At 45.6% G+C, this 27844-nt stretch overlaps 1 protein-coding gene across 2 annotated transcripts; it reads left to right on the forward strand.

The window, feature by feature from the left end:
• Positions 1–266: 266 nt before the first annotated feature.
• On the forward strand, positions 267–27388 carry TMEM45B (transmembrane protein 45B). Of its 2 annotated transcripts, XM_084868373.1 has the most exons (6): positions 267–395; positions 20367–20563; positions 22492–22698; positions 24154–24338; positions 24794–24939; positions 26113–27388. In XM_084868373.1, the coding sequence occupies exons 2-6, from the start codon at positions 20383–20385 to the stop codon at positions 26225–26227; spliced, it is 834 nt and encodes a 277-aa protein (XP_084724499.1). In that variant the 5' UTR covers positions 267–395; positions 20367–20382; the 3' UTR covers positions 26228–27388. The 2 variants fall into 2 exon arrangements, with proteins under 2 accessions (XP_084724499.1, XP_084724500.1); XM_084868374.1 differs by lacking the exon at positions 267–395 and having other exon boundaries at positions 20276–20563.
• Positions 27389–27844: the final 456 nt, after the last annotated feature.

Consider the following 27844-nt stretch of genomic DNA (forward strand, 5'->3'; position numbering starts at 1 on the left):
AGGCTGGGGAGGACACATAAAGACCTGCTTTCTTCTCTCCCGGCCACCTTTGGGTTAACATCGGCTTCTGCGCTTACTTGGTCAAAGTGCAGGTGTCGCTGGGTTGGCCATAAGGAAAGGGTTATCGCTTGGCCTCAAACTCTAAACTCTCTCCCGGGTGATATGGATAAGGGCAGTTTTACCCTAGGTGAGCCACTCCCGAGGCCAAAGTCCCTGCTATTGTGAAATTTCTTATCACTGAGGGTAAGAGAACCGAAGTCACCCCTGTGTCACCAGCTAATGACTGCATATGCAGACAGAGCTCGTATCCATGGCCTTTTCCTGTAAACCAGTCATAAAAGCCAGATCATTCACCCATCGATATGATGTCACATGTGAGCCATGAGGGACCACAGGTAGGATCCCCACGCTGTATTTGAACTGGGTTTTCCTTCTAAACCACCCACCCTCCCCCCTCCCCCACACACACACACCGACACTGAGGTTCAGGCAAGTAGGTGGTTTGCATTTTAGCTGCTTTTGCTTCTCTTGTCTGTTCTCTTGGGTGAAAATAAAATGGGTCACCCAGGAGAAGGACACTCAAAAGACCCCACAGCCTTTTGGGTGATGCCGGATTGAACGGAAGCTATCAAAGCGCACGACTGTTTCCCTGCCAGGATGTGGTTGTTATAAGCCATTTCCAGTGTGTTGTGGGTATCATAGGCCATTTCCAGTGGCTTATCACATCATAAGGGGGCTTTACGGAGAACATGGTGATTTCCACAGGCAGCACTGGGAGGGCAGAGTTCATAAATAAGGACATTAAAACTTCGAGATACAGAGAATCTGGCCTGGGCTTATCCATCTGTTGGGTGGCAGCTAGAACAAAAAAGAAAGCTCTCCCAAATAGCACAGCCCATCCAGGGTGGTGTGTGTGTGTGTGTGTGTGTGTGTGTGTGTGTGTTTGGTGAGGATTTATGATTGGTCTTTCCTGAACATGTATCCAATCTATTCTCTGACTTGAACTCTTAGAATATAAATTTAGAGACATTCTTGTTTGGTACAGTTCATGCCCATCATTTTGTCAATGTCAGCACAAAAGTATTTTAGAGCTGAGGATAGCCTTAAAGATGATCAAGCTTAATCATCTTGTTTTCCAAAGGGGCGTGGGGGTAGGAGGAGGTAGATTCAGGAAAAATTGAGAAAGTATGTCTGTTGCTTCCCCAACTCTACTTTGCTGAAGAATTGTGGCTAAAACCTAGGTCTCCTGATGCTCAGACTCCTGTTCTTTCTGGCATGGGGCATTTGAGGATTTCCTAGATACATAAGTCAACTGGTTTAGTTTGATGGACTCTATTGCTTTTTGGGGGCGAAGGGGAGCAGTCTGTGACAGGAGACTGTAGCTTCCCTCAACCCTGGACTCAAACTTGTGTAGATTATTCTACTCTTGCTATAGCCCACGTTCCATGAAGGGAAGAGCTTTACTTGTCTGACCCATGTGTAATTCCCAGCACAGAACCTGTAGGAGGCACTCAATGAAACATGCTCAGTAGCTACCAAATAATTGCTTCTTGGGTTAGAACAGTGGTCGGCAAACTGCGCCTCACGAGCCACATGTGACTCTTTGGCCCCATAGGTGTGGCTCTTCCACAAAATACCATGGCCTGGGCAAGTCTATTTTGAACAAGTGGCGTTAGAAGAAGTTTAAGTTTAAAAAATTTGGCTCTCCAAAGAAATTTGAATCGTTGTACTGGTAATATTTGACTCTGTTGATTAATGAGTTTGCCAACCACTGGTTTAAAAAAAAATCAACAACACAGGCAGGAATATAGGTGTTGGAAAAAGGTGAGTTTAGTCATATCTGTACTATTCATAATAGATAATAATGATCTTGTTCAATTTTTTAAAATTCAGAAACTAATATGAAGAAATGTTCACCATTATGAATTCTGGGTGCTGAATGTTATTGTTCGCAATTCTTTGTATATTAAATTCCTCAAATGATTTAAAAAAAAACATCAGATAAACATTTGAACACCTGTGAGATGTCATTCAGAGGCAGTCACAGTTCACCCTTCTCCAGTGACTTCCGTAAGGAGGTTGTTTTTCACAAATAGCTGGGCGTCTGGAGCTGAGAAGTCAGGGCTGGGCAGCTCCTCTGCCTGCCCCACTGTCCTCGGCATGCAGCAGGCGTCCTCGCTGAAGGACAGGCATCTCTTCTGGATTAGCTGGAGGGCAGAAGGCAGGTACCAGTTGAGTCTGCCTTTTTTTTTTTTTTTTTTTTTTTTTTTAAATAAGACCTTTCCTGAAAGCCCCACCCAGTCAACTTCTTACATCTCCTTTATGTAAGGAATGTGTCCCATAGTCACTCCTGAGAGCCTGAGAGGACTGAGTGCTTTGTCAGACATATTGCCAATGCAACAAAATAGGGGTTCTGTTAATAAGGAAGAGGGGAGAACCGAAACCAGTTTGGCTCAGTGGATAGAGCGTCAGCCTGTGAACCGAAAGGTCCCAGGTTCGATTCCAGTCAAGGTCATGTACCTTGGTTGGGGGCACATCCCCAGTAGGAGGTGTGCAAGAGGCAGCTGATCGATGTTTCTACTCTCTATCCCTCTCTCTTCCTCTCTGTGAAAAATCAATAAAAAATATTTTTAAAAAATAAGGAAGAGGGGAGAAAGGATGTTGATTGGGTAGGCGGTTATGGGAATTTGCCCTCGTATGTTTTCTGCGTCTTGACTCTTGTCTTCTACCTCGGTTATTAGGTTGTTTATTTCTTTGGTTTACTAACAAGCAATAGATATATAGTGGGTCTGGAGGAACTTTTTAAATTATAGAGTCTGAAGCCCATCCCAAAAAAATGCTGGTTACTTAAGTCTGGGACAGGCCTGGAAATCTGAATAATAAACAGCCCTCTTGGTAATTAAGATGCAATTGTTTGCAGGGGCACAACTTAAAAAACATTGAATTGGGGGCGTTTTAGCAGGGACACCTCATTGTATGTCCAACAGCTTTCTGTATCACTCCTCTGGAGGACATTCCTGAAACGGAATTTTTGGACTGGAACCCGGATTCTTTGTCCACCAGAGTCAAAGAATGAATCCACGGACAGAGGGTAGTATGGCAAAGGTGGAGATTTATTGAAGAGCAAGTACAGACTCCCACGTGGGAAGAGGGAAAGAGTCCCACAGAATGGACTCCCACCTGGGGAGGGATAAAGGATCCTCCTGAGTTCTTTTTCTCTGCTGCTTATAAAGGCTGCAGATCCTGGTGCCTTGATATCCCCTCTGATTGGTCACTATTCCCTTGGACTGGTTACTATAGTAACTCCTGGGCTCAAAGGTCAAACACCACATGGAACATGGATGCCCGCCTCCCTCATTGTTCTTTTCTTTCTGGCTTCCTTCCTTCTTCATTTTGTAAGTATAGACCTTTTTTGCTACTTCCAGCTCCCTTGTCTTATGTGAATGCAACTGTTGCTGTTCCCTGCACCTGGCTTCCTTGTGTTGTGGAGATGTACCTTCTCCCAATCGGTAGCCCTGTGTTTTTCCATGGCCCCCAATTCTACAAATTCCCTGCGCCTGCCTATATTCTCCTAAAACTCCTGTTTGTGACTTCATTTTTTAAATTTTTTATTTTGGTCAACATAAATAAATGTATAGTTCTGAGGTCTTTATGGAGCTCATACTGAGCTGCCCCCTATAGGCGACTACTTGTAATGCTCTGGGCTATTTTTTTTTTTTTCTCTCCTCATATTTACCACCATATTGCCAAATAGCATGCTACTGGCTATTTCTTTTTCTTTTTCCAGTTCTAGATACTATCTGTTAACTTCCTACCTTGAAGGATGAAGATTTGGTTTCCTTTATTCCATCTCATCTTAACCTCTGTTTCCTGCAAGATCCCAAGATATTCTACTTATGTTTAATACAGCAATGTTTAATTAGTGTTCACATTATTACGACTATGCAGATATTATTCACAACTGTGCCTTTTGATAAACCAGGATTGTTTTTTAACAAAAAAGAATAGTTGATTGATTTTTAGAGAGAGGAAGAGAGAAGAGAGAAACATCAATGTGAGAGCACAACATGGATCCCTTCTAGTCAGGACACAGGCCTGGGTTGCAGGCTTGATGCCCAGTGTGGGGAGTGCAGAAGGCAGCCAATCAATGATTCTCTCATCATTGATGTTTCTATCTATCTACATATATCTCTGCCTCCCTTATTCTCTGAAATCAATTTTTTTAAAAAAATTCTAAAAGAAGCATTTTTGGTCAATTTCCTTAAGAGATTTTAAAAGAGTCCTGAACCTCCATGGCTCTGATTTCTTGTGATTTCTTTTCTCAATCTGAATGCATATTCACTTTCACACCCAATTTTGTATTTACAATTTTATGATTTGTTTGTTTGTTTGTTTGTTTGTTTTGTAAAGAATGCTCCCCAAATTATAGAGAAGTCAGGCCCCACAGGACATGGCTGCTTTTTAAGATGTTACGCATTTAAGATGTCCATTTTCTTCCTTCCCACTTGGCGGATGCTGGCTGGATAGGGGTATTAACTGGAAATAGCTTCCTCTCAGTTTTGAAATCACTGTTCCATTTTCTCCCGTCTCCGGGGAGTGCTGTTGAGAAGGTGATGCCATTCTGACTTCCGGTCCCTTGGACTTGGTTTTGATCCCCGGGAGTTTGTAGGGTTTTCTTTTCTATATTCCTCCTGTTCTGGTATTTCACCACGCCATTAGTTACTGATAGGGTGTGTTTGTTTGGTTGTTTGTTTCTGTCATTGTTCCAGGTATTTTGAAGTCCTTTTTCATCTAAAAACCATACCCTGGTCCTACCGGTTTGGCTCAGTTGATAGAGCGTCAGCCTGTGGACTCAAGGGTCCCAGGTTCGATTCCGGTAAAGGGCATGTACCTTGGTTGCGGGCACATCCCCAGTGAGAGGTGTGCAGGTAGCAGCTGATGGATGTTTCTCTCTCATCGATGTTTCCAACTCTCTATCCCTCTCCCTTCCTCTCTGGAAAAAAAAATCAATAAAATATATAAAATAAAATAAAATAAAAATCATATCCTGCAGTTCTGGGTGATTTTCTTGTTATATCATTTCCTCTGTCCTGTTTTTCTGAAACATTAATTATTTAGATGTCGGGTCTCTTGGTTCCACCCTCTGAGTCGCTTATCTTTCCCCAAGTTCAAAGCTGTCTCCTGTCTTTTAGGTCTAATAAATCTCCCAAACCCTCCTATGAAATGTTTCTACTTCTACCATGACATGTGTAATTCCCAAGGGCTTTTACTTGGGTACGGAGCCTTCTGAATGTTTTGTTTTATGGAATCCTCTTTTTATTTCATGGATACAATATCTTCTCCTATGTCTCTGAGAATATTAACTTGGAATTTTTTCCTACTCTTTTAAGTTTTCATCAGCTGCTTACAGAGTCTGTTTATTTTCAAAGTCTCACTGTTATTTTGGGCTCTGCCTTTTGTGTTGGGGGCTTTATTGAAATGTCCAAGTTTAAGAATAGTGTACTGAAAATAAAACTGGCATACGGAGGAAATTCTGTATAGGGTGTTTGTAGAGTGGCAAGCTTCATTGCAGGATGATCAGGCAGAGCACGGTTTTTTGCTGGCGTTATGTCTCCAGCAGCTTCCTGATATAATCAGTTTCTCATTAAAAAGGCCCTAACTCTAGCCCAGACAGCATGGCTCAGATGTTGAGCATTGACCTATGAACCAGAAGATCATGGTACAGTTCCCAAACAGGGCACATGCCCAGGTTGTAGGCTGAATCCCCAGTGTGGAGTGTGCAGGTGGCAGCCAATCAATGATTCTCTCTCTACATTAATGTTTCCATCTCTCACCCTCTCTGAAATCAATACAAATATATATATATTTTTTTTAAAAAAAAAGTAAGGCCCTTTAATTAATAAAGAATATTTTTTAAAGGCCCCATCTCTAGTCATTTGAGAAAAGGCCATTAATAACTTAGATTTATTTATTATATAATTTCTTTAGCAGTAGAGATTCTTCTTTTGTGGAAGCGAAGTGGTAGTCTAGGATTCAAAATCAGACTTTTTGTTCTGGACTCCACCCACTTTAGGGTGCTTCTGTCACCTGTGTGCCCTCGGCATCCCTGACTGTCTCAGAGACCATCAGAGGCATCCATGAAGACTGAGTTCTTTCGTATTAAAAAAAATAAATAAGTGCCTTAGCTGGTTTGGCTCAGTGGATAGAGCATCAGCCTGCGGACTACAGGGTCCCAGGTTCGATTCCAGCCAAGGGCACATGTCTGGGTTGTGGGCTAGATCCCCCCCCCCCAGTAGGGGGCATGCAGGAGGCAGCCAATTAGTGATTCTCTTTCATCATTGATGTTTCTATCTCTCTATATCTCTCCCTTTCTCTTTGAAATCAATATATATATATATTAGAAAACTAAAAAGAGAGATTCTAGGGCAAGGCACACGTGTACAAATAATTGTTTTGGAGCAAGCATTTCTAAAACATATATTCCCTGCCCATAATGAAATACTTAGGAGCCCAGAATAAATCCGGGGCTTTGAAGAAGCTCTAGCACATGCCAGCGTTTGTCCTAACAGGCTGTTTAGGAGAAGATTTAGTCGAGATGGAAAAGCATAATTCTCCTGGTGGCTTTTCTTTAGGAGGCCTTCCTGGGGAAAGATTGTCCAAGTACCTCTGGAGAATTGCTTGGCCATAGGACCTGGGAGAGGATTTCTGTCCCTGAAGGCCACTCTCCGAATCCATGCTGGTTTCCCTTGTGCAGCCTGACGTGAGGGTCTGTGTGTGAGGCAGATTCCTCGCTCTCGGCTGGGGAAGCTTCAGGTCCCATGGAGACGCCGGGTACCATGTTACATGCGTGACTCCTGGTCTCGCTTTTCCAGACCTCTTCAGGGGAAAGCCTCCACGTTAGAAACTGGCGTTTCCACTGTGGCCTTTTCCTTCTCAGGCGCCTTCCAGGGAGACTTTCCAACTCCTTGGAGGCTGGGGGTCAGTCTTGCTCTCCCTGTTCCTCCATCGCCGGTCCTAGAACAACGCCTGATGCATAGTAAGCTCCGGATTAATGTGGCTTGACTTCAATTGATGTCATTATCCTTTATATTTTTTAATTTTTTTTAAATATATTTTATTGATTTTTCACAGAGAGGAAAGAAGAGGGACAGATAGTCAGAAACATCGATGAGAGAAATATCGATCAGCCGCCTCCTGCACACCCCCCACTGGGGATGTACCTGCAACCATGTACATGCCCTTGACCGGAATCGAACCCGGGACCCCTCAGTCCGCAAGCTGACGCTCTATCCACTGAGCCAAACTGGTTTCGGTGTCACTATCCTTTTTAAATGAGCCCTTCCTACATGTTCCCTTGCTGTTTCCTCTATTTCTCCTGCACCTTTTACTAAAAATATGTTTTTATTAATTCCAGAGTGAAAATGAGAGGGAGAGAAAAGTAGAAATATCAATGATCAGAATCATGGATTGGTTGCCTCCTGCACTCCCCACACTGGGGATTGAGCCTACAACCCGGACATGTGTCCTGACTGGAAATCAAACCATGACCTCCTGGTTCATAGGTCAACACTCGACCACTGAGCCACGCTGGCTGGGCTCTTCGGCATCTTTTTATGTCAGTTCCCTCATCCTCAAAGTTGATAGAGAGAACAGCTGGAAGATAACAGACCAGGAAGTTGTCAAACTACCAGGACTCCAGGTAGAACTTCCCAGGGGTGAAAACTCCCTATGTCATTTTACTACAGATGTAATAATTTCTGAGGTTATCACCAAAAACCCCGCAGACAGCCCATCTTTGACCACAGTCTTATTTGGAATTTTTTTCTTCATGTTCCACATCTCGCCTCCACAGGCCTTCCTCTCCTTCCGCTCTCTTTGGTCTGGCCCCCACTGGGACCCAAGCCTTCTCTTGTGTTTTAATGCTGTTTTTCTGTCTCCTCTCCCCTACCTTTAACATCTGGAAGATTCTGGAATAATAAAACACAGTGATGTGCTACTTCAGAAGACCTGCCTGCCTTGCCCAAGCCCAGGATGAAAAACTTCTCTCTTCTGGCTGATTTGAGGTCGTTTCTGTGCTTCTGTCTTGCTGGTGCTATTTATTTTTATATGAAAGGCTCTTGTCAAGAACTAAACTACCATGTAAAACCATGATCTGTCCATTCGTGTTTCTCAGATACTACCACTCACCATAGAATGTGTGCCCCCACGACATGGAGGCTTGGCTAACAGCCTAGAATAAGCTGAAGTCATTTTTTTTTTAATATATTTTATTGATTTTTTTACAGAGAGGAAAGGAGAGAGATAGTTAGAGACATTGATGAGAGAGAAATATTGATCAGCAGCCTCCTGGACACTCCCTACTGGGGATGTGCCCACAACCAATGTACATGCCCTTGACCGGAATCGAACCTGGGACCCTTGAGTCTGCAGGCCAACGCTCTTAACTGATCCAAACCGGTTAGGGCTGAAGTCATTCCTAATGCCTGAATGTGTATGATACTCTACAATCCACCTCTATCTGTTTTACCAGGAAAGTCATATTCTGCAAAATCTTTAGGTGAAATTGATGTACCATATTGGTCCATATGGGTGATTTCAGATATTCCTTAGCTTACCTACTGCCAAGAGGCACAGTACTAGATGATCCTTTTAAGGACGCATCTAACTATAAAAATTATATGAGAAAGTACTTGTCCCAGCAACCTCACTAATGACTGGATTTAGATGACAGTTTCCTCATGATTTAGGGGTAAGGCTAAGCTGCATCTGTTCATTTCAGATCAAGAACTGTTATTAGATGCCCGGCTTTGTGCTCAGCCTTGGCAAGTTGGAGATGAAGCAGATAAGGTCTGCTTTTGAGGAGCCACTAGGGTAGTGAGTAAGACATGTCAATGTGTAATTTTAATGTGACAAGGAAGTGATACAAATCAAGATATGTATAAGGCACTATAGTAGCACAGAGGTGGCACATGTAACCCAACCTGGAGTTCACAGAGGACTGTCTAAAGCCGTGGTCGGTAAACTGCGGCTCGCGAGCCACATGTGGCTCTTTGGCCCCTTGAGTGTGGCTCTTCCACAAAATATCACGGCCTGGGCGAGTCTATTTTGAAGAAGTGGCGTTAGAAGAAGTTTAAGTAATTTGGCTCTCAAAAGACATTTCAATCATTGTGCTGTGGATATTTGGCTCTGTTGACTAATGAGTTTGCTGACCACTGGTCTAAAGGAAATAAGGCCCACGTGTTGAAAACTGAGCAAAGGACAGTCGGGTGAAGAAAAATGCAAAGGATATGCTAGGTGGAGAGACTAGCATGAGCAAAGTGTACTCTGAAGGTCTGTGTTGGGAGGGAAATGGGAGATGAGGATGGAGAGGTGGGCAAAGAGCCAAGTAAGTCCTGGGACCTGCAGATCCTTTTAGCCACAGTTTTACTATCCCTGGTTTCAGTTACTTGCAGTCAACCACGGCCCAAAAATATTACATGGAAAATTCCAGAAAGAAACAATTCATAAATTTTAAGTTGCATGCCATTCTGAGCTGTGTGATGACATCTCATGCCATTCCATTCCTTCTCGCCCGGCTGTGAATCATGCCTTTTCCCACATCTTCACACTATTGTTCCCACTTGTTAGTCACTTAGGGCCATGGTTTGCAAACTGTGGCTCGCAAGCCACACGCGGCTCTTGGGCCCCTTGAGTGTGGCTCGTCCACAAAATACCACGGCCTGGGCGAGTCTATTTTAAAGAAGTGGCATTAGAAGAAGTTTAAGTTTAAGTAATTTGGCTCTCAAAAGACATTTCAATCATTGTCCTGTTGATATTTGGCTCTGTTGACTAATGAGTTTGCCGACCACTGACTTAGAGGATCTACCTCAATCATCAGATTGACTGTCTCAGACCCCGATGCTTGTATTCTGTCACCCTTATTTTACTTACTAGTAGCCCCAAAGTGTAAGAGTAGTGATGTTGGCTATTGGGACATGCCAAAGAGAAGCCAGGAAGTGCTTCCTTTAAGTGAAGAGGCGAGTTGTAGAGTACAAGAGGATATTTTAAGAGAGACCACATTGACATTATTTACAATATTACAGTATATTTTTATATTTACTCTAAAGTTGTGGTTAGTCTCTTACTGCCTAGTTTATAAAATTTATTCTAGGATAGAAGAAAATATAGAATATATTGGTCCATATTGGTGATTTCAGATACTCCTTTGCTTACCTTTTCCGAAGAGGCACAGTGCTAGATGATCCTTTTAAGGACGCATCTAACCCTAAAAATTATATGAGAAAGTACTGGACCCAGAAACCTCACTAATGACTGGATTTAGATGGCAGTTTCCTCATGATTTAGGGGTAAGGCTAAGCTGCATCTGTTCATTTCAGATCAAGAACTGTTATTAGATGCCCGGCTTTGTGCTCAGCCTTGGCAAGTTGAAGATGAAGCAGATAAGGTCTGCTTTTGAGGAGCCACTAGTCTAGTGAGGAAGACATGTCAATGTATAATTTTAATGTGACAAGGAAATGATAAAAATCAAGATATGTGGTAAAGCACTATGGTAGCACAGAGGTGGCACATGTTGGTATGGGTACTATGTTGGAATATATATATACTAACATATATATATATGTAGGTTTGGGTACTAACCATGGTATCAAGTATCCATTAGGGGGTCTTAGAATGTATCCCCTACAGATACAGAGAGACTACTATATATGAAATGCAAAGGGGAGTGGGCTACATCCATGTGGCGATTGGTCAATGAAACATTTTTTTTTTTTAATTTTGTATTGATTTGAGAGAGAGAGAAGGAGAGAAACATTGATGAGAAACATCAATCGGTTGCCTCCCACACGGACCCTGACCGGGAAACGAACCCTCACCTTTGGCATACGGGTCATTGCTCCAACCACAGCAGCCAGGGCAATCGATGAAATATTTTAAATTCCATGGTGGTACAGTCAGATCTACATTGTGGGTAGATGACTGTGGCTGCAGAAGTGGAAAAATTGATGGGCAACAGGACTTAGAAGCATTGCGTAGTCCAAGGAAAAGACACTATGAGCCTAAGTGAAATAATTGGAGGAACAGAAAGGAAAGAAGGTACACCAGAAAATGTGGAGAAATGAAATAAGCAAGAGTTTTTTTTAGTTTCTCGGGGAACAGGAACCCTGCAGGGTGAGGGACAAAGAGGAGTCTGGGGTGACTCCCAGGAATCTGGCTTTCAGAGGGACTGGGTGTTGAGCCATTGCCCAAGTGTTTGGGACACAGAAAAGCCAGTTTGGTGGGGAAGGAAGATGAGCTCTGTTTGGGACATGTTAACGTGAAGGTGACTGAGAAGAACCTGTGTGTTTATGTGTGTGCCTGTCTGTTTGGCAGGTTAGAGTCAGGAGTCTGAAACTTAGAGAAGAGCTCAGGGCTAGAGATGTCCTGGGAGTCATCTGCATGCAACTGTTAATGGAGCCATGGGTGTGTATGAGTTCTTATAAGACAAAGACATAGATGAATGGGCTAAAGATGGCTCATGTTTAGGAGGCAGACAAAAGAAGAGGACTTCTGAAAGGGGAGGAAGAAGATTATGGAAGATGAATAGAACCTGGAGAGAATAATGTCATGAAAGCTAAAGGAGTAGATCATTTCAAAGATAAGTGACTAGTAGTGTCAAGAACAAGAGAGGTCTACTAAGATCATGTTTTAAAGATTTCCATTGAATGAAACAATATGAAGCGAACTCAGGTTTTGAGAGAAGTGACGTGTTTTCAAAAACTTGTCTATGGAAAATAGGAGGAGGAGCTTGCACGTGACAAGGGCTGTTGAGTGGAGTAGAAGCCAGCATCCACCTTGTTCACTGATGTAAGTGCTGAACAAGTTCCCTGGTAGTAGAGAAAATAGGAAGAATATACTAAGCCTTTTCCCTTTTTGCATAAAAAATAAGCCAACTTTGCCTGGCCGGTGTGAGTCAAAGATTGAGTGTCAACCTATGAACTAGGAGGTTATGTTTTGATTCCCAGTCATGGCACATGCCCAGGTGGCGGGCTTGGTCCCCAGTGTGGGGCGTGCAGGAGGCAGCCAATCAATGATTGTCTCTCATCATTGATGTTTCTATCTCTCTTTCCCTCTCCCTTCCTCTCTGAATTCAATAAAAATATTTTTTTCTAAAAATATGTTTCAAGTTCAGAGATGCCTCCTTCAGTCTAATCATGCTGAAGGGACTGCTGGTGATGCTTCTTTGTTGGTAGAATCCGTAACCTTAGTTCCATTCTTCCCCCACCATGACTAAACTTGCTCTAATTTCTTTTCCTTTTTCATTTCATTCATTTGTGTAGTGTGTTAGGAACAAAGGAAGAAAGGTATTTTAGAACCAGGAAATGCCATGGAGATTACCTCTTCCAAACCACCCCTTTAACAAACAAGGACATTATCCTGAGAGGTTACATATCTTGTTCAAGGTCACAGAATGAGCTCATAGCAGAACTCGGACTAGAACCCAGGTCTTCTAACTCAGAGGCCAGATCTTGAGAAGTGAATTTCAGTCTTTAAGATTCTAGCTGTAGCCAGTTTGGCTCAGTAGATGAAGCACCTGCCTGCCAACCAAAGGGTCTAGGGTTTGATTCCGGTCAAGAGCACATACCTCAGTTGCAGGCTTGATCCCTGGCCCTGGTTGGGGCACATATGGGAGGCAAACAATGTATCTCTCTCACATCGATGTTTCTCTCTGTCTTTCCCCCTCCCTTTCACTCTCTCTAAAAATCAGTGCCAAAATATTCTTGGGTGAGGATTAACAAAAAAAAGATTCCAATAAGACTGCCTAATGTTCATGACAGTTTGAAAGAAGCAATCAAGAAGGGCCCAGCTCAAATGCCAGACTCCTCTGGGCAGGCCTCTCAGAATGTCTGGTGAGTTATTCTTCCATGTCCACCAGGACTGCTATCACATATCCCATGACATGCACTGTTTCACAAGTATATAGCTCCCTCCTAGATTATAAACTTGAGTGTAGGGCCCATTTCTTATTCCTGTTATTATTTCCTCAGCACCCAGCACAGAGTCTCGTAATTAATAAGCTCCAATGAGAAAAAAGAGAAGTAAAAGCAGGAATGATACCATAATTTGCATAGGAACCACACTGAGCCAGGAGGTAAATGAGCTCTCATTCACGGTAATTTTGCTCAATAGCATCGTGAGCTCGTGCCAGAACAAGGTTCACTCTGTTATTCTGGTCCTGCACCTGCGGAGAAAATAACAATGATGGCAGTCGCTGTCAGTTCGGAAACAGGGGTGGACTCCAGAGTCGCTCAGGCCTTGGAGCAAGGATACACCTCCCCAGAAGCTCAGGATTAGGCCCGTGGTCAGCAAACTGCGGCTCACGAGCCACACACGGCTCTTTGGCCCCTTGAGTATGGCTCTTCCACAAAAATACCACTGCCTGGGCGAGTCTATCTTGTAGAAGTGGTGTTAGAAGAAATTTAATTTTTAAAAAAGTGGCTCTCCAAGGAAATGTCAATCGTTGTACTGTGGCTATTGGCTCTGTGGACTAATGAGTTTGCCGACCACTGGACTAGGCTATGGCCACACCGGCCAGTGGGCCACAGAGGGCTGCCAACGTGGTGCCTGTGCTTCCCTGCCTCCTGTTACTAAGGAGCTCAGAAGAAGGAGGGTGTTGCCCTCGTCATTTGCAGAGAAACAGAAAGCTGAGTCAGGCAGTGTTGGTTGTATTCCAAAGTACACTCAGACTGGAAACCAGGTGAGCGTTTCTGTGGGGAGGACAGGGTCAGGAAGTATAAAAATCAGGTTCTGCAGTAAAATGCTCTGTTCTCCCCAGGGCCTACTTCCCTAGCAACACACACACACACACACACACACACACACACACCCCTTTGGGGGAGGTCAGCTATGAAAAGCAAAGGGCAGCAGCTTTAGTGCAATAAGTATACTTCTCCTGACAGACGCCCAGGCTTCTCCCCTGTGAATTGTGGGAACAGGTTTAAGAACGCCAGAGGAGAGAGGAAACTGGCATTTATTAAAAGCTTACTCTAGCCCTAGCAGTTTGGCTCAGTGGATGGAGCATCGACCTGTGGACTCAAGGGTCCCAGGTTCGATTCCGGTCAAGGGCACGTGCATGGGTTGCAGGCTCAATCCCCAGTAGGAGGCATGCAGGAGGCATGCAGGAGGCAGCCGATCAATGATTCTCTCTCATCATTGATGTTTCTCTCTCCCTCTCCCTTACTCTTTGAAATCAATAACAATATATATATATATATATATATATATATATATATATATATATATTATTTTTTTTAACTTATTCTGGTTAGCAGCAGACATTTTCAGTTAATCCTCACAAGATCCCTCTGAAGTAGGTTCTAATGTTCCTGGTTTAGGAGGGTGTCCTGAGATGCAGAGGTTGGGGAACTGGGCAAAGGTCACAGCAGTAGAAGTGGCAAGACCAGAACTGCACTTGGGTCTGAACAGGTCGTGTTCTTTCCATGATGGGACCACATCTGAAAGGGAAGTTTAGGAGCCCCGTGGAAACCTAAGAACTAGCATACACCTGACCAATAGAACATTTGACTTACATCTTCCCCAGTTCAGCCTTCCTCGGCCCGTTTGTGGTTGGCTGAATCCCTTCCCAGAGACTCTAGGGCAGGAAGGACCACAGTGTCTGGTTGATTTGACTTTCAAGTATACTGTTTGCACATTCCCAAACTAAGCCCATCTCGAGGTTTCCAGCATCCCTCTCTGGGAGAGCATGGCCTGGCCCTGGTGAAGCTGGGGGGGGGGGGGGGTGTTGGGTGAGGAGACTCAGCAGCAGTGCCAAGCGCAGCTGTGCCGAGTGAGTGACAGGTCTGCTCGTTCTTTTTCATGGCTGCATAATATTCCAAGGTGAAGGTAACTCATCATGAAGTCAACGCTGTGATTGGAACTAAGCAGAGTTCCAGGTGCTCTGTGATAGGTGGTAGTCCATACTGTTAGCATCCCATCATCACTAATTGGGGGCAGTCGGCTTTAGCTCTTCCTCCTGCTGTGAAAGCCATGCCCTTAGCTCTCCTCATGCTCATTCCTTCAATGTTTGCTTTTTTTAATTTAATATTTTTTACAATTATTTTTAAAGCTAGAATTCTCAGGGACTTAAACCTATCTGAATGTTGTTATCCAAATTATTAGAAGTCTACATTTTTTTAAATTTATTTTTATTGTTGGGGTGCTATTACAGGTGTCCCCATTTCCCCCCCCCTTCCACCCAGCCTCTGCCCCGGCCTCCCCTCTGTCCATCACTCCACTGGTGTGTGGGTCTGTGGGTTATGTACCGTATTTTTCAGACCATAAGACGCACTTTTTTCCCCCCAGAAGTGGGGGGGAAAAGTCCCTGGTCTTATGGTCCAAATATAGCCTACACATATACTGTAAAAAAAAAGTTTTTTTACTTGCCTGGCTCTGTGTGCTTGCTGCAGCCACTGTCCATTCCTCCGTGCCCAGAGTGTCTGCCCCGCTCTGTAAACCCCGAGTGGTAGAGGAGTTCCCATGTATAGTAGTCAGCCTCCATGCCCTCGCTGCAGCCATATCTCCATGTCAGCCCAGGTGCGGTGTACGGTAACTGCGTAATCCAAACCGTAATCATCGCCTGTACCCCTTGCTGGCCCGTACTCCGTGCCCGGAAGAATGCCGCGTCTATTCCCCCAATCATTCCTCTCCGCCCTCTGTTGCCGTGCTTGACTGCTGGGTAGGTGTACTGTAGATCTCAGCAGAACCTTTACCATAGATCTTCAACTTTATTCTAATTTATTACTGAAGTCTCTTGTTATTGTGTTTTACAGTACATTTTGTCTTTTGCTGACTGTATTTGTTAATAATGGTTCTAAATGGTTCTAAATGCTGCTGTTTACAGGGTTGATTACATGTGTTTATGACTGTGATGTTGGGTTTTAATGCACATAAAATATTTTAGGACACTATTTGTTTCAGAATCTTTTTTTCTTCATTTCCCTTCTCTAAAAACTGGTGCGTCTTATGGTCCGGTGCGTCTTATGGTCCGAAAAATACGGTATATATGTTATGTGGCTAATCCCTTCACCTTCTTTCATCCAGTTCCCACTTTTCAACCCTCCCCCCCACCTCTGACAGCTGTCAGTCTGTTCCATGTACCCATGCCTCTGTTTCTATTTAGTTTGTTGGTTTATTTTGTTCATTAGATTACACAGGTGAGATCATAAGGTATTTGTCTTTTGCCAACTGGCTTATTTCACTTAGCGTAATACTCTGCAGGTCCACCCATGCTGTCACAAAGGGTAAGATGCCTTCATTTTTGCAGCCAGGTAGCATTCCATTGTGTAAATCTACCACAGCTTTTTCATCCACTCATCTGCGATGGGCACACCCCTAATTCGATAGAAGTCTTAAGTTTTTATTTTTTTATGTGAGGTTAGTTATTGCCTTGTGCTTCCTCATAAAGACTGACCTATCTTATATCTCTACCATATGTTCCGTAATGTAGCTAATCTAATAAGCTTAGCATATAATTTGCTAATGGAAGAAATTTACTTCCTCCCTTTCTCTCCCCTATCAAATCCAGATACTCAGCCTTCCAAGAAGCCTAAGTAAATTCTTAAGTAGTTTCTATAGATGTGCAGCAGGCCTTACTGATATAAATTTCAATCAGGGAGAAGGGGAGGGTGGGCCCGGGTATGGACTCAGAGGCAGATAAGGAGTCAGCCTGCATTTGGGATACTGCTCTCAGAAGAATGGAGAAGGGCAGGAAGCACTGACAAAGCTGGGTTTTTCTGAACTTCTGGTTAGAAAAACAAAGGTGTAGCCGAAACTGGTTTGGCTCAGTGGATAGAGCATTGGCCTGCGGATTGAAAGGTCCCAGGTTCCATTCCAGTCAAGGGCATGTACCTTGGTTGCGGGTACATCCCCAGTGGGGGGTGTGCAAAAGGCAGCTGATCGATGATTCTCTCTCATCAATGTTTCTAACTATCTCTCTTTCTTCCTCTCTGTAAAAAAAATCAATAAAATATATTTTTTTTAAAAAGAAGAAAACAAAAACAAAGGTGTATAACAGGCCTGATCTTGAAAGGGGCCTGCTTTACATATTAAGTGAAAACGGAGAATTATTTTATGTTGATCAAAAAATTAACTCAAAATGGACCCTAGGCTTAAGTGTACAATGTAAAAGTAGAAAACTTCTAGAACATAACATAGAAAACCTAGATGAAGTTGGGTATGGTGATCCTTTTTAGATACAACAACAAAGACATGATCTATGAAAAAAAAATGTTAGACTTTTTACATATATTTTTAATTGATTTCAGAGAGGACGAGAGGGGGAGAGATAGAAACAGCAATGATGAGAATCACTGATTGACTGCATCCTGCACAACCCCCACTGGGGATCAAGCCCGCAACCCTGGCATGTGCCCCAACTGGGAATCAAACCATGACCTCCTGGTTCATAGATTGATGCTCAAGCACTGAGCCATGTCAGCCAGGCTAGACTTTACTTAAAATTAATTTTCTTCTTCGCAAAAGACAAAGTCAAGAGAATTAGAAGACAAGCCACAGATTGATAGAAAATATTTACAAAAGACACATTTTGCTTTTGTTGCTGGAAAAAGACAATTAGCATTCATCCCACAAATATTGGAGTGCTTACATACTATGTGTCAGACCCTATGTGAGTACAGAGCAACCTGCAATAACAAAGCAGGTCAATTACCTACTTTCACGGAACTTACATTCTAGTGGGCAACCTAGATGATAAAAAAAAAAAAAAAGGATCAATACATACTACAGATGGTGATTCATTAAAGAAATTTAGAAGCATATATGGATTGAAAGTGGGACACATTTGCTACTTTGCATAAAATAGGGAATAAAGAAACATCTCAGCAGAGACCCCAGCAAAGTGAAGGAATAAACAGTCGGCTCTCTGTGGGAAAACTGGTCTAGAAAGAACAGCTAGCACACAGCCCGGAAGCAGGAGAGGGTGGTACTTGTTGAAGCAATAGAGGGGGAGGAGGGATCAAAGAGAGAGCTCAGGTCCCATGGAGCCCTGTAAGGACTTTGGATTTACAGAGCCATGATAATGTCGCTAATGATTTCAATCAATGTGTGTCATGGAAGACCTGTGAAGTAAAGGGGGAGGCTGTGAGAGGGAGGGCTCCAGGAAGTTGCCAGAGATTGCCCGACAACAGTAAATTAACAGATGGCCGTGTGCACGGATTAACTAGAACGATGGAGGTAATTATCGATACCAGGAAGAAAGAAAAAATATTCAAAGTGGTTTGTGGTGGGAGGAGGAGAGAACACGTGGCTGCTGCTTTTCATTGTAAAACTTTAAATGCTATTGGACACTTTAAAAGCGGTAAGCATTTTCTAGAAGCTTGTGAAAGCACTTGGTGAAGGGTGGAAACCTCAACTGACAATGGATCGGGTGTGACCCAGCCCTGACCTTGTAGCCAGTGCTGGACGGCAGGGTTGGAATAGGCTGAGCAGACCACGATGCTCTCTCTTCCTAAGTGGTATGTTCTAGATCTCCATCAACTGCTATTTTTCTCCCACCCGACATTGCTTTAGGTCACCAGCCACGCTGCAAAAAAAAAAAAAAAAAAAAAAAAAGGGCACTTTCCTTCTGAATAAATTCTACATAATTCATGTTGATCCCCTAGTCTATGCTACTGTAGCCAGGATAAAAGAAACCAAGCCTGAAATCTTGTGTGGAATAAGACGGTGTTGATGTAACTATTTTGACTTTTATTGAATTTGAATCATGTTGACCATAGTTATGTTAGAGCTGCATCAAATCTCTAATTTTTCAAATTATACTCCGATTAGGTGAAAATGATACCGTGCATTCGTTCGCATGTCTTTGATTCCAGTGAGATTCCTTATCGGCGTGTTATTTGTGAACTGTGTTCGTGTCTTTGCCCGTTCGTTCTATGGGATGTTCCTGGTTAATTAGTAAAGGCTCTGGAAGGAAATATTGTGATGAGGAAATAGCCATTTGGAGTTCATTCCCATGGTCTAGACATTGAGACAAGACCTGAGCTGAGGAATCCCATCCCAAGTCTGGCTTTGCTTTTCCTGGGGTGCCTTTTAAAATAACTATTCCAGCCCAGCCGGCGTGGCCCAGTGGTTGAGCATCAACCTATGAACCAGGAGGTCACAGTTCAATTCTCAGACAGGGCACATGCCTGGGTTGCGGGCTCAATCCCCACTGTGGGCCATGCAGGAGGCAGCTGATCAATGATTCTCTTTCATCATGGATGTCTCTCTCCCTTCATCTCTGAAATCAATTAAAAACATATAATTTAAAAATAAAATAGGGAGCCTCTGTTTGGGGGCTCAGGCAGCTGTGCTATATGTGCCACCGTTAGAGGCTCCCTTTCCCTGAGACTTTACAGCCATTCGAGCAAAATGGCTCCAGACTAGAGAGGAGCAGGCGAAGGCTGTGCAGGGGTCACGGGACCACATCCACCAGTTGTTGGTTCAGTGTTTTTCTCCTGGTGGCCCTAAGTTTATTCAGCTAATATATCATTTTGCATGCTTTGTTGCAATGAAATATATAAAAACCCATGCATGAAGGACAAGGAGTGGCCCTCTTCCCTGCCGCACCCCATTTCCCTGGACTGGAGGGGGGGGGGGGCGGCGCGCTCTGCACCAACCAGGTCCCACTGCACACTGAGGGCCACCAGGGCGGGGGACCGGGGACCTGAGGCCACCGGAGGCCCCTCTAGAGGCACTGCCCCTGGTTCCAGGCTGGGCAGGACTCTGACAGGCGGTTGGTCATAACCCCACAGATGGTAGCTTCGCCCCACTGGCTTGCCTTCTCGTGTGCTGATCTATAAAGTACCAGTGTCCATGACTATTTTTCTTACTCCCTCCTTTATGTGTAAGGAAGACTTTTCTACCCTGAAATCAATTAATATTTACCTATCCTCCCTTTCCCTTCTCCCCACCCACCCCCACTCCCCCTGCTATTTACCAATGTTGTTCAAACCTCAGGGTCAGACATTGGTGACAGGACACAGACCTACTTGATGAGATTGAGTGGGCCCTTCTCCATACGGTTTGTGACTTGGACTCCTCAGTCACGTTGTATTTTTAATATATTTTATTGATTTTTTTTTTTTTTTACAGAGAGGAAGGGAGAGGGATAGAGAGTTAGAAGCATCGATGAGAGAGAAACATTGATCAGCTGCCTCCTTGGACACCCCTTACTGGGGATGTGCCCACAACCAAGGTACATGCCCTTGACCAGAATCGAATGCTCTATCCACTGAGCCAAACCAGTTTCGGCAGTCGCATGTTATATTTCCTGCCAAGATACCCACTTGTTTTCCTCCTTCAGCCACCTGACAGCTGCCCCTGTGTTTCAGGTGACCCAGGGCCCCGATGGCAAACTTCAAGGGCCACGCTCTCCCGGGCAGCTTCTTCCTGATCGTCGGGCTGTGGTGGTCGGTGAAGTACCCCCTGAAGTACTTTCACCGAAAGGGGAGAAGAGGCCAACCGAGGCATAACTATGAGCGTCTGGAGATCATTGAGGCAGCCATCAGGACGTTATTTCCCGTCATTGGTAAGGAGGGGGGCCTCGGGGTCCAGGGGGTCCCCCATCACACCCAGAGCCTCCAGCCCCCTCTCTGGGCCCGGTGGATGGACGGCTCCATGGGTAGAGATAATAGAGAACGGGCTGTCCATTAGCCACTGAACATTTCACCGCAATATCTGCTGTGCACCCAACTTTGTGGTATCGACAGTGAACGGTGCCTTGCATCTCGGTGCACTGTGAGAGAGTACCAAGTAAATGACATCCTTGGCCTTAGAACAGGGGTGGGCAAGCCGCGGCTCGCGAGCCACATGCGGCTCTTTGGCGCCTTGTGGGTTCTAACACCACTTCTTCAAAGTAGACTCGCCCAGGCCGAAAACCGACTTCTGCGAATGAGCCACAAAGTTTCAATCGCACTGTACGTGCCCGCCCGCACGTGGTATTTTGTGGAAGAGCCACACTCAAGGAGCCAGAGAGCTGCATGTGGCTCGCGAGCCGCGGCTTGCCAACAACTACCCTAGAAAGACATAGTTGTAGGAACAGAAGATATACTTGATGAAAAGGGCAAACCACCAAAGTAGAAAAAAGAACTTAAGAGAATAAGCTCCTGAGTTATGAGAAGACTAAATAGAGTTGAGTTTTAGAAAAATCTTTTTCCCAACTGTCTCTCCTCTAGAATCTCAAGAGTAAAGCCCTACTCATTGGCATACCCTCCACCCCAAACCTCAAGCAGGTACAGAGAGGAGTGTTCTGCTTGGGGCTAGTCAGAGGCAGCGGAAGAGACGGAAAGAAGCCCACAGAGGCTGAGAGAGGGATCTTCCTTTATGGTGCCTTCCGCTACAAAATTCACCCACTTCCTCCTCATCTATGCCACTCTGCTGGCGGCCCAGGAGGAGTGAGTGGTACCAGCGAGGGACCTTTCTCGGCAATGGCATTTGCCACCCACCATCTCCGGTTTCCTGGGCGCAGCTGAAGCCAGGCCAGTGGCTTCCCTGGGAGTTGGCACAGAACATAGCTTTGTTTCCTGGTCCAGCTGGACTTGCCCATTCACCAGCCGCTCGGGCATCAGAAAGGCTTTCTCATCTCTCCGGAGCCGAGACGTAAACAGGGACCACATGGCTTAACTGGTATTGGCCTAAACAAGCTAAAAAACTGTGTCTGGGTGAAAACACCTCCTTCACCAATGATTTCCTGAGCTCTCGCTATGAGCCAAGAACTCACCGATCTAGATAAAGGGGTACACAGGGGGGAACTACAGCTGGCCTCCAGCTCTGATGGGCCTTCCCTTTCCTGGGTTTTCACCCACTCAGACAGGGGCTGGGTTTGGGGAGCAGGGTCCCGAATGTGTCGTGGAAGAGTTACCGTAGCCCCAAGAACACTCTGGGCACCAGGCATAAAGGCAAAGCTTTCGCCTTCAAAGCAGGTTGACATTGAGGGCATGAAGCTTGCCTCTCCGGGGACACAGTAATGGAGGAACCCCCCAGGTGACGTGTAGAACACTGAAACCTAAGGCTATGACAGGAGCTGGGACCACAGAGCCACTGGGAGCAGCCTCCCTCCCTCGGGCGTGCACAAGTATCTCCATCACCAGTGTCTGCTCAGACTCTATTATTCCTGACTTAACGGTTTCCTTCCAGGCTTTCTCTCCCTGCTCCCTGGGCAGAGGGAGCCCCAGGATTAAGTTATAACTGCCACCCTCGCGCTGAGGTGACAACGCCTCCCCTCCGTCTCAGCTCCCAGAAGTTTCCTGTGCCCTGTGGCTGCGTTTCCATGGCTGCTCCTCCTCCCTCCACATGCCCCCGTCCAAGGAACAGCAACTCAGGTTCCTACACAGCCAAGACCTTACTTTGGACAGCAGTAGCAGAGTAGGGCCACTCCTGATTTGGGGTTGTCTTTGGCTTCTCTCCCCATTGTCTTAGAATTACTCTTCCCTAATTTCCATTCTCGCTTCCCTGCAGGGATGCTGGCAGAGCAGTTTGTTCCGGACGGGCCCCACCTCCACCTGTACTCGGACAAAGAGTGGATCAAGCTGATGAACTGGCAGCACAGCACCATGTACCTGTTCTTCGCAGTCTCCGGAATCACGGACATGCTCACCTACCTCGTCAGTCACGTGCCCTTGGGGGTTGACAGGCTGGTGATGGCTGTGGCAACCTTCAATGAAGGTAACTTAGTGGTAAGGAACAGGGAAGAAACTGGCAAGTTGTGGTTAGGAGGGATCTGGGCCCGGACACCAGAGCGATCACAAACAGAACACCCTTCCCCAGAAAAATCCCAATCTCTGAGCTTCAATAACCGAGCAGGCTTAGTCTGGATGGCACAGGTCAGTGGTCGGCAAACTCATTAGTCAACAAAGCCAAATATCAACAGTACAGATTTTTTAAACTTCAACTTCTAACACCACTTCTTCAAAATAGACTCGCCCAGGCTGTGGTATTTTGTGGAAGAGCCACACTCAAGGGGCCAAAGAGCTGCATATGGCTTGCGAGTTGCAGTTTGCCGACCACTGGTATAGGTGACATATTCCTTAAAGAACCCACAAAAGGCCCGGCCACTGAGGTTCAGTGACTGAGCATCAACCTATGAACCAAGAGGTCATGGTTCACTTACCGGCCAGGGCACATGCCTGAGTTGCAGATTCGATCCCCAGTGGGGGACTTGCAGGAGGCAGCCATTCAATGATTCTCATCATTGATGATTCTCCCTCTCCCCCCCTTCATCTCCGAAATCAATTTAAAAAAAATTTTTTTTAAAGAACCCAGGAAAGCATAAGGCTTTTAGGCACAGTCACTGGCTAGGAGTGTACAAACTCTCCCTGCCCTTCCCCCTCATCCATTTGAGTGCATGTGTGCACATCCACACGTAAACAAGAACTGTCTGAAGACAGGGTGACTGCCACCACGCCAGATTTTGACTCCCTGTGGTTTGGGAAGAGAAATTCCGCACTCCAGCCCCCACCCAGAGTGTCACTGTCAGGACTCCATCACAAATAGGAGACCCACCATGTTAAAAGGGGGTTGTAAAAAAAAAAAAAAAAAAAAAATCTTGTAATCCAGCAACCTCACTGACTTCCGTTATCTCAGGAAGAGTTTAAAAAAAGGTACATGAAGGCAAAACCGAGTTTCAAGTAAACTCACACATAATATGTCACCAATCAGCAATATTTCACTTACCCATCCTATATTAAACCCTACCATCAATTCTGTAAAAAGAGATCCTTTGCTGCTTATACCCACTTTACACACACACACATTTTTTTTTTAAAATATAGTTTTATTGATTTCAGAGAGTTGGGGAGAGGGATAGAAACATCAGTGATGAGAATCATTGATCAGCTACCTCCTGCATGCCCTCTACTGGGGACTGAGCCCGCAACCCAGGCATGTGCCCTGACCGGGAATTGAACCGTGACCTCCAGGTTCATAGGTTGGCACTGACCACTGAACCACCCGGCTGGGGCAGCACACACACCTATTTCATTTGTCCATTGCTTGTCCTGTAATGTTCCATACACTGACTTCCCAAGGGCAGGAGACCCTGGCTGAGGACATTCTATAATGGGGTGTGCGGGGTGACGTGGAAACGGGCACCTCTGACGGCCGTGCCTGGCTCTGGGGCAGGTTTCCTCTTCTACCACCATGTCCACAACCGGCCGCCGCTGGACCAGTACATCCACTCGCTGCTGCTGTGCGCCGTGTTCGGAGGGGCGCTCAGCATCTTCCTGGAGGTGATCCTTCGGGACAACATTGTGCTGGAACTTTTCCGAACCTCGCTCGTTATTCTTCAAGGCACCTGGTTCTGGCAGGTAATTACCCAAACACTGCTCCTAATGCTGTACAACCTGGGGACCTTGGTCACATTAGTGGAGGGGACCCCCGGAGCGCGTCCAGGTGAAGTCCGACATGCCACATGGGTGGACTTAGACGGCAGCCCCTGGACTTGGGGAGCTGTACCCATGAATAGCCTGCCGATGCGTTAAGCAGAGTCTATGGAGCGTACACAGTGAGCAGACTAACGATTTCCCCATCCGCCCTCCCCATGGAGGTGCTGATACCATCAGCAGGCTCCACCTGCTGAACTGTCCACCGGAAAATTTGGTTGGAAATAAGCCTTCGCTAAAACCAGAATTAACCCAGCCATTCTCCCGTGCAAAACGTCTTTCCACGCTAAGGCAGGCGTGGGGAATGCGGCCCGAGTGCCTTTGGTAACCACGGAAGAAGGCGGCTAACGACAGGCTGTCTTCTCTGTGTGCCCCGCCAGATTGGGTTTGTGCTGTTCCCGCCCTTCGGAAGCCCGCAGTGGGACCAGGAGAATCACGCGAACCTCATGTTCATCACCATGTGCTTCTGCTGGCACTACCTGGCTGCGCTCTGCATCGTGGGCATCAACTACGCTCTCGTGCACTGGTACGTCCCCGAGACTTCCGGCAAGGTTTTCCTTCCTAACCAACCCCCTGCACCACTTTTAATTCCAGGGATCCCTTTCCCAACTAACTCCTGCCACTTAACAAGGACCAGCTAAACGCCGAGTCCTGTGCCAGGTGCTCTAGACCATCGGTCGCCAACCGGTGGTCCCTGAGGTCCGAGAGGCTGGCGACCGCTGCTCTAGACTATGAATGAGGGTGATGGGGCTCTGAGAAGGCTAAGGGTCTGACTGGTCATAGTAACCTGGGACAGATGCAGGCTGCAGAGGCAGATCTGACAGAGCTCAGGACTGGGCTGTGACAGAAAACATTTGCTAGTTGGGCAACCTTGCACCGGCCTGCAGACCTGCTCTTGTCCCTGCTCATTTCGAGCCCATCGCCTACTTCCCACGGGGCCTTGCGACAATCAGATAGGACACCACGCAGCTGAAGTGCTCTTCCGAGAGGACAGCAAACAATACCCAGGCACCACGGGCAGCACTTCATACGCTGCCCAATTTAATCCTTATCACTTTGTGAAATATGTAATGTTTTCCAGACAGGAAAGCCAAGGCTTCAACAGACTAATGTGACCAAGGTCGCCCAACGAGCAAATGGCAGAGCTCCAGTCCTTAACCACAGTGCCCGAGTGGCTGTGGGCACACGGCATTAGCTGTTGTCTTAGCTGCCCCTCTCTCTGTCCCTGGGTCCTGATTTCCCTACCAAAGCAGATACACTTCACCCAGAGAGACTTCCGGGCAGACCAAACAGAACGCAACTCAAGGTCATAGTATCTATTCATTCTACCGCCTGGTCAGTGCAGAAATAAAAAGGGAGGCAGGAGACCCAAGTTTAGTCTCAATTACAACAATAACTATTAACCCTTTGCACTCCGAACCATTCTGGACATTGGCTACCAGCTACTCGACGATACTTTGCGAAACGTGCGTTGAATTAACTCAATTCCCCATAATCACTAATAAACTGCAATGTCCCCTGAGAGGGGACAGCAAAGGGTTAAGTGTTATTAACCACGATCCCTTTATCTACCAATGAGTACTGAGAAGTCACAATATTTAAGAAAGTAAATGCTTGAAGAACCATTAGATGCCTTCACATCCTTCAGTGAAGGAATAGGGAGTTTGGGGGCTGACTTGTTACCATTTCTCTATCACAGCCTCCTGACCCGGCTCAAGAGGCACAGAGGAGGAGAAATCATTGGCATTCAGAAGCTGAAGTCTGAACCTACTTGCCAGAAGGCCCTCCTGAATGGCTCAGACGACGAGGAATGAGAAGGGGCCATCGGTCACAAACGGGGTGGATGTGTCCCCTTGAGCAGGGCTAGCTGAGTGGCACAGGCATAGCTCATCTCCGTGTTAATGCTTGCTCTGGTCTGCCCTTCAGGTGCTCTATATTTGCACCTTCTCATTTAATGGCTGAAGACCGCGTTGGTGCGGTATCCTTCATAAAGAAAATGAAGCAAGCCTTTATGTCTCAGAGAGAAGAGAAATCAGACTCTGAAGTGTCAGAACAGCATGTAGCCTCATCGACGAATCCAGGATCTGAATCCAGCTGAACCCACTGCTGTTGATGACTTATCCCTTCTTTTCATCCCAAGAAAGCAGGTACTTTATTAGGAAGTAAGTGAATGACAGTGCCTTTCTTTTAGAGATTCAAGTCTAGTATATACTTTTAAAAAGTAGTATTCCACATGTTTTGATGTTAACACATCACTTGTTAACATCTCTTAACTAATCATGACACTTTAGAGTATTGCAATACCATTGCTGGTAAGTGACTAAGTTGGGCCAAAGGTGAATTTTATTTTTAAAATCAGGAAGCTAGTTAGTGGCCCAGAGGAGAGCTGGAAGTCAGATGGTCTGACTCCTCAAAAGTGCCCTCATGAGAAGATGCTGACAGGATAGCTGTAACCGAGAGGGAGAGAGAATGTCAGGTCAGGGAAGGCCTTGACTTTAAACACAGCCGAAAGCAAAGGACAAGAATCCCGCAAAGGATCTGAAGCTGGAACTGGTAATACAATCTTGATACTCTAGTCGTGGTTCTGTTTGTTTGTTTTTTAAGCTTCCTTCAACAAGGGCTTATTAACCATCTCCTCTGCACCAGGACTGGAATGGTTGTAAGGATTAACTGTGTGCCCAGCAAGGAATTCAGTCTAATGGGGAACTATGCAGGCAGTTCATACGAGGTGACTGAGGCCATGCTGGTAAGTGAAACCACCATGAGACAAAGGAGGGAGGAGCTTGCCCATAGAAAAGGCACATTCTAGGCAGAGAGAAAAGACCATGAATGGATAAAGGCGGGTTAGGACAAATTTGAAAGGTCTTACCGTATAGACCACATAGTACCATTCAATTGGCACTTTTCAGACTCTGAAGTATATCTTATTTCTTTCTCACGACCACCTATACCGGAAATACATTCGTTCTTCCGGAGATGAGCGGTGTAAGGTTACTATGTTGTAGAACCAGATTTCAGGAGGACTCCAGCCAGCCTGCCTCTCGCCTTTCCCCTCTGCTACGTCACACAAATGCAGTGACCGTTCCCGTGGAGCACTGAGGTGAGCACTGGGGGTCTTTTCCCCTAAGAACTGGGCAGCCTGGGAGAAAAGTTACGCTCAGCACCTCCCTTGCTCAGCCATCACTTAGAGCTGGAGGCACAGCCTCCAGGAGGAGAATGAGCTCCTTGAAAACTCAGACTTAATACTGAGAGGCAGTCCACTTTGGTTTGCCGGCTGAATAAAACCCAACCTCCTTTCAACGAGTACTAAAGGACCCATTATTGGCAATTAATGTAAAACATGTCCTTCCCTCGGGGACTGGAGATGGGAAGGAGGAACCTACTCTGGGTCTTTCAAAGCAATGCTCTCCATTTTGAATTAAAGGGAGTGA

Source organism: Pipistrellus hanaki (assembly GCF_964339955.1).
Source record: "Pipistrellus hanaki genome assembly, chromosome: 19".
Lineage (NCBI taxonomy): Eukaryota > Metazoa > Chordata > Mammalia > Chiroptera > Vespertilionidae > Pipistrellus > Pipistrellus hanaki.